Source organism: Marmota marmota, unplaced genomic scaffold, assembly GCF_001458135.2.
Source record: "Marmota marmota marmota unplaced genomic scaffold, marMar, whole genome shotgun sequence".
In the NCBI taxonomy this organism is placed as follows: domain Eukaryota; kingdom Metazoa; phylum Chordata; class Mammalia; order Rodentia; family Sciuridae; genus Marmota; species Marmota marmota.
The window spans coordinates 5,767,333-5,779,566 of NW_025999842.1; the positions used below are offsets into that span (position 1 = coordinate 5,767,333).

The 12,234-nt window shown below is 34.6% G+C and overlaps 1 protein-coding gene across 4 annotated transcripts in view; it reads right to left on the bottom strand.

Moving 5' to 3' along the window:
* The window catches only part of Ube3d (ubiquitin protein ligase E3D), a 144,375-nt gene that overhangs the window by 94,190 nt on the left and 37,951 nt on the right, over nt 1–12,234 (bottom strand). For 3 of the 4 annotated variants that reach the window (XR_007347349.1, XM_015498974.2, XM_048802434.1), the window contains exon 8: nt 10,213–10,373. Coding sequence is in view for 3 of the 4 variants with exons in the window: in XM_015498974.2 (XP_015354460.1) it covers nt 10,213–10,373 (161 nt within the window). In the remaining variant the exon portion in view is untranslated. Of the gene's footprint in view, nt 1–10,208; nt 10,374–12,234 lie in introns of all 4 variants that reach the window. The other variant, XM_048802533.1, reaches the window with a different exon arrangement.

Here is a 12,234-nt window from a genome sequence, read left to right on the forward strand (position 1 = left end):
ATGTCTTGCCTGAACTACTTCTTCCTACAAGCATTTTCTTCCCTTAGCTTATATAAAATAATATTTTGTTGCTTTCCTCCTACCTCCCTAGCCATTCCTCTATCTCCTTTCCAGATTTATTCTCCTTTATCTGGCCTGTAAATGTGGGAGTTCTTTACCATTCAATCTTTCATTCTTTTTTCCTAAACAAACTTATCCATGGCTTGAATTATGACTTTGCTTTCAATTATGACCAAAGATGCAGATGGTCACAGGTTTATAAATTCAGCCTAAAATTTTCATCCAAATCCTAGGTCTGTATATTATATTTCAATTTGCTATTTCTTCTTGAATGACTCAAATGTACCTCAGACTCAACATATATAAAACTGAACTTCATGATCTTAAACCAAAACTTGATTTTCTTGCAGTGTTATGTATCCGATAAATAGTAGTTATTCCCCAGATCCAATCAATCACCAAGCACTGCAATTTTACTTACTAAGTATGTCTCAGATCTATCTCTGCTACCATCACCCAAGTCCAAACTATAATCATTTCTCTTGGGCTACTGTAATAGCTTCCTATCTGATGTACCATATCCAACTGTTCTCTAGATGGCTGCCAGAATAATCTTTCTGAAATATAAATTAAACTATCTTACCCTTTCTCTAGATAAAATGTTCAGTAAGTTCTTATTGTTCCTGGGATAAACACAGACAAAATTCTTTCAAGTGTCCTTAGGGACTCTTGAGTTGTTCTGGCTCCTCCCAGCCCTACCCAATCTCTGCATTTCAGCCACCTTGGCCTTCTTCCCATCCCTGTACTCACTGTACTCTCTCCCATCCCTAGGTCCCTTTAAATTGCCTTTCTCCTTAGGTGCTCCTCACACCCTCTTTCTTGTCCTTCAGACAGCAGTGGAGCATCAATTCTGCATCGAATCTCATCCTGACGTGGTTGGTCTCCCTACAATTTATTCTCATAGGATCATGTAACTCTGTCATAGCAGTGATCAGGTTGCAAACTATGCATTTATTTGTCTTTTCTGCTGGACTATAATAAGATCTATGATATAAAGCATCAGGTCTCTGCTAGCTCAATATTATATTCCCAATACCTAGCACAATAGTATGCATTTAATAAGTACTTACTGAATTAATAAATGAATGAAAGTACCCTCTCTAATGCCTGAAGTTGAAACTTCTCTGTTTACTGTCCAAATTCTATGAATTATTGAAGTCCAGCTTTTCCTGTCTAGTTCCACCAAAAACACTCTTTCCTTTACTTCTAACAACCTTGTAGAATGTATCCCTAGCTGTAGCATCTTTCCTATCCATAACAGCCTCATATATATGTAAAACTGACAAGATGTAAGGCAACATCTTCTTATAGAAATCAAGATAGAAACAAAACCAAGGAGTCAAGAGGAAAGAGCAAGGAAGGGGAAGCTTGAAACCATTCATCTGCGGATGTCTGGCCTGGAGACGAGACCCTAGGAGAACATGTGAAGGTACCTGAATATTTAGAGCTGTCATATTGAAGACTCAGCAGATTTATTTTTGGTAGCTCCGACTGAGAGTTTCTGGGAGGTAGATTTCAGCGCCCCCCCCCCCAAAAAAAAGGAAGACCATTCTAACAATTGCTATTCTAACAATAACACAATGTGTTTGTTTTAGTAAGTTGCAAATTTGCCTGATCCAATGGATTCAAACATAATATGGTAAAATGTATATCACAAAGAACAGTGATTCTCTTATTTTTCTTTCTGGCTGGGGCCCCCTCTCTTCAACCAAACCTTTTGAGGAGCCTAATATTCTAAAGAGATAAAAAGAGGCATCTCTATAGATAGTTGACTGCCCCTCACTCCTCAACCCCTGTAGGGGCCACATATCCCTTTGTCAGATGCAGCCTACTAAGGGCCCCTCTATATGATCACAGGCACACTTTGTCTATCCCTTCTCAATTTTCATCAGAGAGAAGGTGGAGTGGAAGGGAGGGGAACAGAGTACTTTCTACCTTTTGTTCTATTTTCTTTACTCCAGCTAATGAATATATTATTAGAAAAGCCATGAACATCTCTTCCTTAGCTGCCATGGCTTAAATGTTTGTGTTCCCTCCAAAACTCATGTTGAAACTTAATCTCCAAGGCAGAAGTATTAAGAGGTGGGGCCTTTAGTAGATGCCAGGGTCCTAGGGCTCTGCCCTCATGGATAGGAATAGTGTCTCATAAAAGGCTGGAGGCTATAGGTAGGTGCTTTTGTCCTTCCTTCCTCTTCATCATGTGAGGATACTGTGTGCAATATGCCACATAGGACCCAGCAAAAGGAGCAACTTTGGAAGCAGAGATTGCTGGCACTTTGTTTTTGGGACTTCCAGCCTCTAAATCTGTGAGAAGCTTCTATTGTTTTTAAAATACCCTATTTCAGGTGTTTTGTTATGGTAGCACTATGGGACTAACTTATTAGCATTACGTGCATTCTGATCTTTTGAACAAATTATTTATTTAGGTTTGTTTTCTTTTTCTTATTATGTTGCCTTAACTTTACTTTGAAATTCCTGTCTGGCAGAAATCTTCATTTTCCTGTTTTGAAATCAAACATAATACCAAGTACATAATACCAAGAAATTGGAATTTTTTTCTTTTCTTTTCTTTTTCTTTTTCTTTTTTTTTTTTTTTTTTCAGTGCTGGGAATTGAACTAAGGCCTCACTCATATTAAGCAAGCACTCTACCACTGAGCTACACCTCCAGACCCTAAAACCAAAGCCTTTCTAAAGATGTGAAACATTAACACAATACTTTAAGTCTGAATCAGAAATATCTCACAGATGATTAGAGAACAAATAATAGTGAAGAAACAATTTCATGTACACATTCCTCTTCCTTCTTTTACCCAATGCCAGTTCCCTCTCCTCTTTACCTTCACAGGTCATGACAATACTTGTCTCACATTTTCTCATTAGAAAAAGGAAGCCAGATTCTCCTCAAGGAAGCAATCCCAAGAGATAAACTGCTTTTCACAGGAAAAGCTCCAGGGGAAAAGCTCATATTTTTTTATATGTCATGGTCTTATTTCCTGTCTCTTCTTTAATGATTACAAATGGATTCATGAATAGTGTAGGAATTTCAAACAAAATAACTTTTAGGTTAGACCATTGTAATTACATAGTCTAAAGAAGGAATCTTTCCAATTATAATTGAAGATGTGTACTGAACTTGGTTAATAATGAAGAATGGTCTCTCAATAAGTTGGTTTTGGTGATAATATTATACTAGCAAGTGTATGAAAGTGATTTCAAAAGAAGCCTTAACATTTTCTAATAGGTACTGATGACTTTGTTATATTTTTAGATTAACTTAGATTCAATGCATTCCTGTTCTAAGAAGCTAAGACCTGGGATACTGGAGGGAAAAAAAAACCCCAACATTTGTATACTAAAATTCCAATCTATGACATCAGAAATGAACATCCTATAAATCTGAAGTTCCTGCTACTGATATTACATAACTAAATAGATAAATATTCACTGATTATAGTATAGTAAGCAGTATATTTGAGAGCAGTGACATAGTGCCGACACCTTCTAAACTACCAGGGAAATTTTTCTTGTGGAAAACATAAATTAAAGTGACATTTTCAGATCTCTTAAAATTTTATGGTAGGAGACTACACGATACAAAGAAAAAGCACTGAATTTGGAACTTTAATTTATCACTGACAAGGTGACTAATTGAAGTTATTTGTCCTTTTGGTCTTTAGGTTCCTAATATGTAAAATATGACTTGTACATTCATATCTGAAGTTTAAGTCCAACCTACTCTGCAAAGTCAGTGTATCTAATTGGAATGCATCAATGACAGTCACCTTGTGGCTCCTATGTGGAAAGCAGAAGAGATGCTTCCTTGAGATGCCGTAATAAAGTGCTCTTAAGGGCTGAGTAACATGTATCAGTTCAGTCAGCTACTCACTGATTCACTCATTCACTTATTTTAGCATAATATTCATACTTAAAAAAATTAGCATTGCTTTAGCAGATTACATAATTATTAAATATGTCTTTAGATATTCTGCTGGATGTAAAATTATCATAAACTAACAATTAGTTTGATTTATGTTTTTATCAAACAAAAGAACAAATTTCTGTAGATCTGGTCAAAACCATTTAATTTTATCTCCAAAGTTTTTCAAGCAATGAAGTCTTTGCCACATCACTGTATCCTATCCAAAGTAAGCAGAGTTTGATAATGATTTCTTTTGATATGATACTAAAAGCACAAGCAGCAACAAAAACAGATAAATTACACTACACTAAACTTAAAAACTTTTGTACACCAAAGGATACAATCAACAGAGTGAAAAGGCAAGCTACAGAATGAAAGAAAAAATTATACATCATATATCTGATAAGAGATTAATAACCAGGATATATCAAGCACTTTTATATAATTCCACAATAAAAAACCTAATAACCCAAATTTTAAAAAATGGATAAAGGACTTGAACAGATATTTCTCTGAAGATGATATACAAATGACCAACATATGAGAAGATGCTTGACATCATTAACCATCAGAGAAATGCACATCAATACTATAATTAGATATTACCTCACATCCGTTAGGATGGCTAGTATCAAAAAAGGAACAGAAGCTAACAAGTGTTAGCAAGGATGTGAGTAAACTGAAATGTGTGTGTACCATTGGTAAAATGGCAAAATGCTGTAACTATTATGGAAATGTACAGAGATTCTCAAGAAATTAAAAATAGAACTCCCATATGATCTGGCAAACCCACTTTTGGGTATACAATTAAAAGAATTGTTTCCCTTACAGAAAAAAACGATAAGTGTTATGATAAACATTTACATAATATTTCACCATTTATTCTGTTTATTCTAACAAAGTTAACATCTGAGGTTATAGAGATTTTGATTCATGCCATATTAGAATTTCTCTTATTTTCAGGTCTAAATATATCTCAAGAAAATTATGGGCTATAATACATAGAAGAAGGCAAAAACAGCTTGATTTCAAGACGCAGTACAGAGCAGGGTTTCTCAACTTTGGTACTATTTCAGCATTTTGATCCAGAAAATTCTTTGCTGTGTGAGTTCTCCTATGTGTTATATAATATTAAGAGCAATCTTATCTATTTTCTAGATGCCAATCCTCTAAGTAATGATAACCAAAAATGTCTCCAGAAATTGCCAAGTATTCCCTGAGGGACAAAATTACCCTGTCTAGAATTTGAGGCCATGGGTGAATTGACAAAATGGCAGAAATAAATTTCAGAAGATAATTTAGAGCCAAAGCTAGAGAGTCAATACATAGAATCTGAATTCTGATATACAAACAAAAGAATGTGGGATATAAGATAGATTATTTTGCCAATATAAAACATGAAACCGTAAACCATTGGTTTCACTAAGATGTGAAACACTGGCTGAAGTAAGAAGGGAAGGGATTAAAAAAAAACACAATATACTTCAAAATGTTGAACAAAATTGCTAGAAAGAACACTCTAAAAATATTATATGCCACTTTTTTGTGAGTGCTCAAGGAAATAAAACCATAGTTACATTTGCTATTTTCCTTATTTAGACGACCATCTGGCAATCCACACTTTCACTAGAAAAAAAATTCTAGCCAATTGGACTAAAATAGTTAATGTACCACCCCATGAATCAAAAATATACCACGAGTCTAAAGTTTGCTCAGTCATGCCCCAGAAAGGAAGACACTAATATCTTTAAAAGACAAAAGTAAATAACTCACAGCACGTTTATCCAACTGGAAAAATTTTCTTCCTACCTTGGGGCACACAGAGCCAAAAAGTAGCAGGAGGAAAAGCACAACAAAAGTAATTTTATAAATAGGTAAATTCATTCATTAGACACTAACTTGTTTCCAAGACACGTGGAGTTAAAAAAAAAAGTCTCCTAATGGAATACAGAACACAACTGACTAATGTCACTCTATTTCTAGCATCATAGGAATTTGTTCAGAATGAATAAATATGGTCCAAGTACACCAAGTTCCTTTAATACTCCTTAAGAAAGGCAGTATAAAGATCCTACATATAATTAATACAAGATTTATCACCATAACTGAATCTGTGACTACCTCCATTTTTTTAATTCCAAAAGTTGAAAAAAGACAAGTCCAGACAAGTCCAGACCAGCAAATCCTTTGAGTTATCTTTCACTAATCCATAAGCACAGGCTATGCTACCAAGAACTCATAGTTATCAACAGCTGAATTATAATTATCAGAGAATAAGTAGAACATCAGGTACCACTGTATAAACACAAATTGTATGTTTTGAATTCTTTAACAAATATTCATGGTGAGTAGGACAGACACGGTCCTAGCTGGCATGGAGCTCAAATCCTTGTGCAAGAATTCTAGTCAACCCATCAAACATTTGGGAAGAGCAATGCTATGAAAAAAAGAAGCATTAAACTCAATCTCTGTTTTCAAAAAGAGCTAACACTCAAGGGAAAAAAAGTTAATAGAGAAAACAGAGGAATTTAAGTATAATTACTATTCTTACAGAGATTGAAAGCATATTGTATCTTTAAAAATAGATATGAGAAAATTTTGAGCAAACATTCACATTTAGACACATCTTTATAAAATCCTAGAACACCAAAGATAAGCCACATGTGATGGTGCACCCGTATAATCCAAGCAGCTCAGGAGGCTGAGGCAGGAGGATTGAGAGTTCAAAGTCAGCGTCAGCAAAGCAAGGCACTAAGCAACTCAGTGAGACCCTGTCTCTAAATAAAATATAAAATAGGGCTGGGGATGTGGCTCAGTGGTCCAGTGCCCCTGAGTTCAATCCCTAGTACCTGAGAGAGAGAAAGAAAAAAAATAAGAAAGAAAGAAAGGAAAATCAAAGATACAGAGAAAATCCTGAAGACCATCAAAGTCAGAATAAGTATAAGAAATTTTCAGATATTCAAGGACTAACTATAATCCAAGTTTAAAAGATGTATTTAAGAATATACTTGATCAAATTAAAAAATGAAACAAAAAATATTGAATGAAAAAACAATTGCAGAAAGATGGGAGTTTAGTATCATTTATAAATCATGTTAAAATACATAAAATAACATTACATACTTTTATAAAAATATGGTACAGGACTTTGGCTTAGAAAAGAGGAAGGAAGAAATGCAGTCCCCTTCATTAGAATCACAGATGATATTGACATAGGGAAGGGAGTAGGAAAGGGAGTAAGCCAGAGGAGAAATGTGAAACTTTACGTCCTTCTTGTTCTAGTGAAAAGTAGGGATATTAAATCTAAATATAAATAGTAAAGTATATTAAAATTTTAAATTTAACCATTAAAAATAATTTTGGAATAACTTTTTATTTCCAAATCATCAGAGGAAGGAAATGACCCTGTAGCATACCATGTGCAATTATCTCAATAATCACAATAATTGTGAAATAATTAAATTCACTATTAAGATAAAGAGGCAATCACATTGGAGTTTTAAAATGTCCAGCGACATGCAGTTCACAAATCATATAATAATGAAACATGTACCTAAGATAAAATGACATAAAACAGGTGAAAATAAAGAAATGCAAAAAAAAATTATAACAAGTCAATAATCTCTTTAAAATTAAATATAGCAGTATTAACTCAAAGCAAATTAAATGAAAGAACTTTGCATCGAATGGAAAAGGAACAAAATTTTCTATTAACAAAATATGCAATCAGTTAAACTGTAGCATTTCAAATGTTTAATATCTATTAACTTCAAAAGAAAAAATACAAAAACATATAAAAACGAGAAGAAAACGACTTCCATAATCAGTGTAAAATTTAACATACCTTTCTCAAAAGACTACATTTCAAATAAGTAGTAAAGATGAATATAAAGGATTTAATAAAATTGACTATATAAATCTACATTACGGCGTGTGCGCGCGCACACGCACACACACGCACACACACACACACACCAACAGAGAATATAATTAATAAACAGTTTAAAAGTTAACCATGTCTTAGGCCTCCCAAAAAGTCTGAAAAGCATAGAACACAAATCATATTCTCTGAGTGTACCTCAATACCATAAAGAGAGTAGATTAAACCTGTTTCATTAAGACTGGCATCAGATAGGGAAAAACCTAAATGATAAGAGGGTATGGAAATGGGCATTTAAGATAATATTAGGAGGGATTATAAATTTGCATTGTCATTTTACAAAACAACTTGAGATTATCTATAAAAATTTTAAATGTGCACACCTTTTGACCCAACAATTGTACCTCTATAAAACCCTCTTATAAAAAACCTACATATAATCATAAAACAAATATACAACAGTACATAGTCCAACACTAATTATAACAGCAAAAAGTAATCAATAGTAAAATGGTCAAGTGATTTATAGTATACTAATTTCATAAAATGTCAAGCCTTGATATGTAAAGAATCTCCAAGAGAAAGTGTTTTGCTCTTTTAAAAAACATATGTATCATTTAGATTTTGTTAAGACGCAAAATGAATAGTAAGCAATGTGGAAGATTGCACAACAGTTTACATCTGGAGAGGGATATGATGAAGAACTTCACATTTTAGTTTACATGTCTCTGAGTATTTGAATCTCTTATGATTTGCACTGCTTGCTTAATTAAAAAAAAAAAAAAAAAGATGAAAGAAAAGCAGTAATTGTTTTAAATGTCTTATTTATTTCCCAGAAAAAAACTGGGATCTTTCTGTTCCTAGCAGAAATTTGATAAACCCATCTGAGAATACAGAACAAGTATAAACATTCAATCCATACAATAAAATACTTGCTGTTTCCTTTGTTAAGGAACAGACAGATAAGGATGGTGGGAACACAAGGTTAAGAGAATAATTCTATAAAATGGGCCCACTGTGCTTACCCCACATGCTTTCTTTTCCAAGAAGTAATTTACCTGCAGTCCAGCCTGGCTTAAGTGGACAGGATATGTCACATTCCTCAGCAAAGTACCTGTTAACTGCAGGAAATATGCAGACCCAAGATGATGTTGATGGGAGGAACCCAGACTTTTGTGATCAGATCCTGAAACTCTAGGAGACAGGATAGTTCTTCCTGGTTAAGAATCCAGTTAGAATCAGTCAGTATGGCCCAAGGTGACATAGAGTTGCCATAGCAATGGGTACTTGAAAGTCTGATGTCCTGTTGCTGTTAGTCAAAAGTCAAAAGGTTGTCCTGGGTGGGACTCTCTGGAAACTTCTCTGGGATCCCCAATAAAATTGGAGTTCAGGAGAAGCATGTGGTCCCTCTCCTCTCTTAGAGGACCCATTTTCTCCCTTGAGAGTATCCCCTTTCCCTTTTCCTATGCCTTCAATAAACTTATTCCTGTTACTCTAAGCAACATGTCTGAAATCTTGCTGACTTGATTTCAAGAATCAGGGTTTGATGAGTAATCAGGGTTTGATGAGAGGGTCTTCGAGTTGCCTCAGTTTCTTGGAAGGCCCTCGCTCTGTAACACCTTCACTAGGAACCCTCTACCCTCGGCCATGGCTCACCATTTCACATCCTTCAGATTTTCCACTTAAATATCATTTTTTTTTTCCTGAGGAACTGTCCCTGACTTTTCAATATAAAATGACAATGGCCTATACCCATCTAACACTTCACTGCTTCCTTATCTTGATTTATTTTTTTACTAGAATAACATACCACCCACTTCTTAGTATCCTTATCTTTATAAGGGGGATAACAGTCCTACTCCCAGGGCTGTGTCTAGCCTTAAGAGAACTGTAAGCTCAGGTGAGTTTAGATGAGTAATGGACACACACAAAAAAACCATATAAGCCTTTGACTTTTTGTTGATGATGGTTTTGTTTATTGTTTGCTTCCTCCCGTTTGAATGACAACTCCTGAGGCAAGGACTATGTCTATTATTGTATCCTGAATGACTGGAAAGTGCTTACCAGTAAGTATTCATGATTGTTGAAGCCTAATCTAGTACTGTAGTCTATATACAGACAGCTGAGATTACAAGAAAAGACCAATTACTTTCAGTAAAAGCAAGATTTCTGCATGTTAGCATGAATCATCTGTAATAACTCAATCTACTTTAAAAGCATATTTAGCAGCATGACTCCTAGAAATTTCAAGAAGTGAAGCAGTATAGTACCATTAAATTCATTAATTTTTTAACACCAACATGACAACAGAAGCTATAACAGTGTGGAGTGGGAAACAAAAGCAAAACTCACTTTTCATCTCCACTTCTGAGGCATGGCTGGTAGAGGACCTTGATAGCATTCCAGGCAGAACTGAAGTCTGCTTTTAATGTATCTTCCAAAAGGGGGAACTTTTTGATATGGTCGGAACTCAAAGATTCAATCACCACACTGTCTGAGTTTAAAAGCCAGAACTAAAGGTGTGAAGAGAAAAATCCACGTATGAGGATATTGCCACCCTATTTGTATTTTAAGCTACTATTAAAAAGAAAAAAAAAACCTATTCAAAAAAAATAGAGGGGAACCAATCACATAATTTCAAAATGAGGTAGGCTTTTCAAAGCACGATATTTAATAGTGCAACCAACATCATAAAGTTAAAAAAAAAGACAACTAATGAGGAGAAAATATTCAATATGTAAATAACAATGTAACTATCTATAATCTATAAATGTGTAGCTTCTGGAAATAAGTAAGGGGCAAAAAATAGCCCAATAGAAAAATAGGCAAAGAATAGTAACCAAATTAACAAGGAATGTAATAAATGAAAATTAATAGGACTAATAATAAGGAAACGCAAAATTTCAATGCCATTATTTTTTACCTATGAGATTAGATTAAAAAAATATTGTAAAAAGATTGGAAACATCCATCTCAGAATGGTTTTGGAATGAGTATTCCCTAAGTGCTAATGGAGGAGTGTTTGGGGATGCAGAGGTATGTGATTCACTGAGATACTTTCAGGAGAACAGGAAAATATGAGGGAAAGACCTGCAAGGATGCAGAATACAAGCTCAGCAGGAGTTGGGCTTCAGCCTGATCCACGGGGAGATCCTGAGCTTGAATTATACCTACAAAATTGGCCCCACCTTGAGGCCAAGGCCTCAGCTTTTTGTGGCCCAGATTCAAATCACTGACAGGCTGACCAGGGCAGGAATGGATATGGGACAGTAAGAAAAGGAAACCTCCTCAGAAAGTCAACATCATTACCCAAGGCAAGTTTCTGGAAAAGGGAACATCTATGAACTATTGGCATCCAACACTGTCAGCAGCTGGGAATGGGTGTAGCAACACAGTCAACCAGATCTAAGTGGGGCACCAAGAACATCCATTGTAAAAGAACAACAATAGTACAATGTTTTACAAGGTGATTACCATCTGAGTTTATATCATATAAATCCAATGCTGTATTAGAGTAGAAAGATTCATTTCTAAAGAAGCACTAAAATGCATGTGCAAAGATTTTTTGTAGCATGTCTTTTATAATTGTACAATGGAACTCAGTTATTAAAGAGTAAGACCTACACTTACACTAACAAAAAATAATCCTTAATGATCTATTGTTATGAGAAAGAAAGCATGTTACAAAAAAAATTCTGATCATGTCATACTGTTTCACTTTCATAAACAAAAGTTGTATATGGATAGAAAAATATTAACGTTCACACATCAGACTATTAAGATAAATTACCTCTAGAAAGCACTATGTGATGGGGAGGAGAGGGGACAAATGGGGAAGCTAACATTTCTTTATGTTCTTCATGTTGTCTGAATGTGTTTCAAGAATGTATTATTTCCATAAAAAGGAAATTTTTAAAAATTTAAATATCTATTAGAAAAATTTTAAAGTTCCTACTCCTGATGTTCAACTTAAAAATCTTACAAGAAAAGAAAACTAAACTTGTGTTCAGACTTTGACTATGAAGTTACAATTACATTGTTATTTATGTATTTATGATTTAATATCAACTGAAGTTGGAAAATATATTAGCCTGCCACAGAAGTTCTCTGGAAGTAGAGAAGCACAGAGTTCCCAAAATGGACGGCCAGCAGCAAAACCATACATAACTCTACCCCAGGCCAAGGCATTCTTGTTCTACCTTAAGCACCTAGAACAGTGCCTTTCAAATAAGAAGTGTTTCATGTATATTAACTGGTTGAATAAAACAGATGTACAGACAGAGGAGACTTGGTCCATGATGCTTTGGTTTTCAGATAAATGCCCCAGATTCATTTCTGCAAAGCATTATTTTTAATAGAGGTAGTGTAATATTA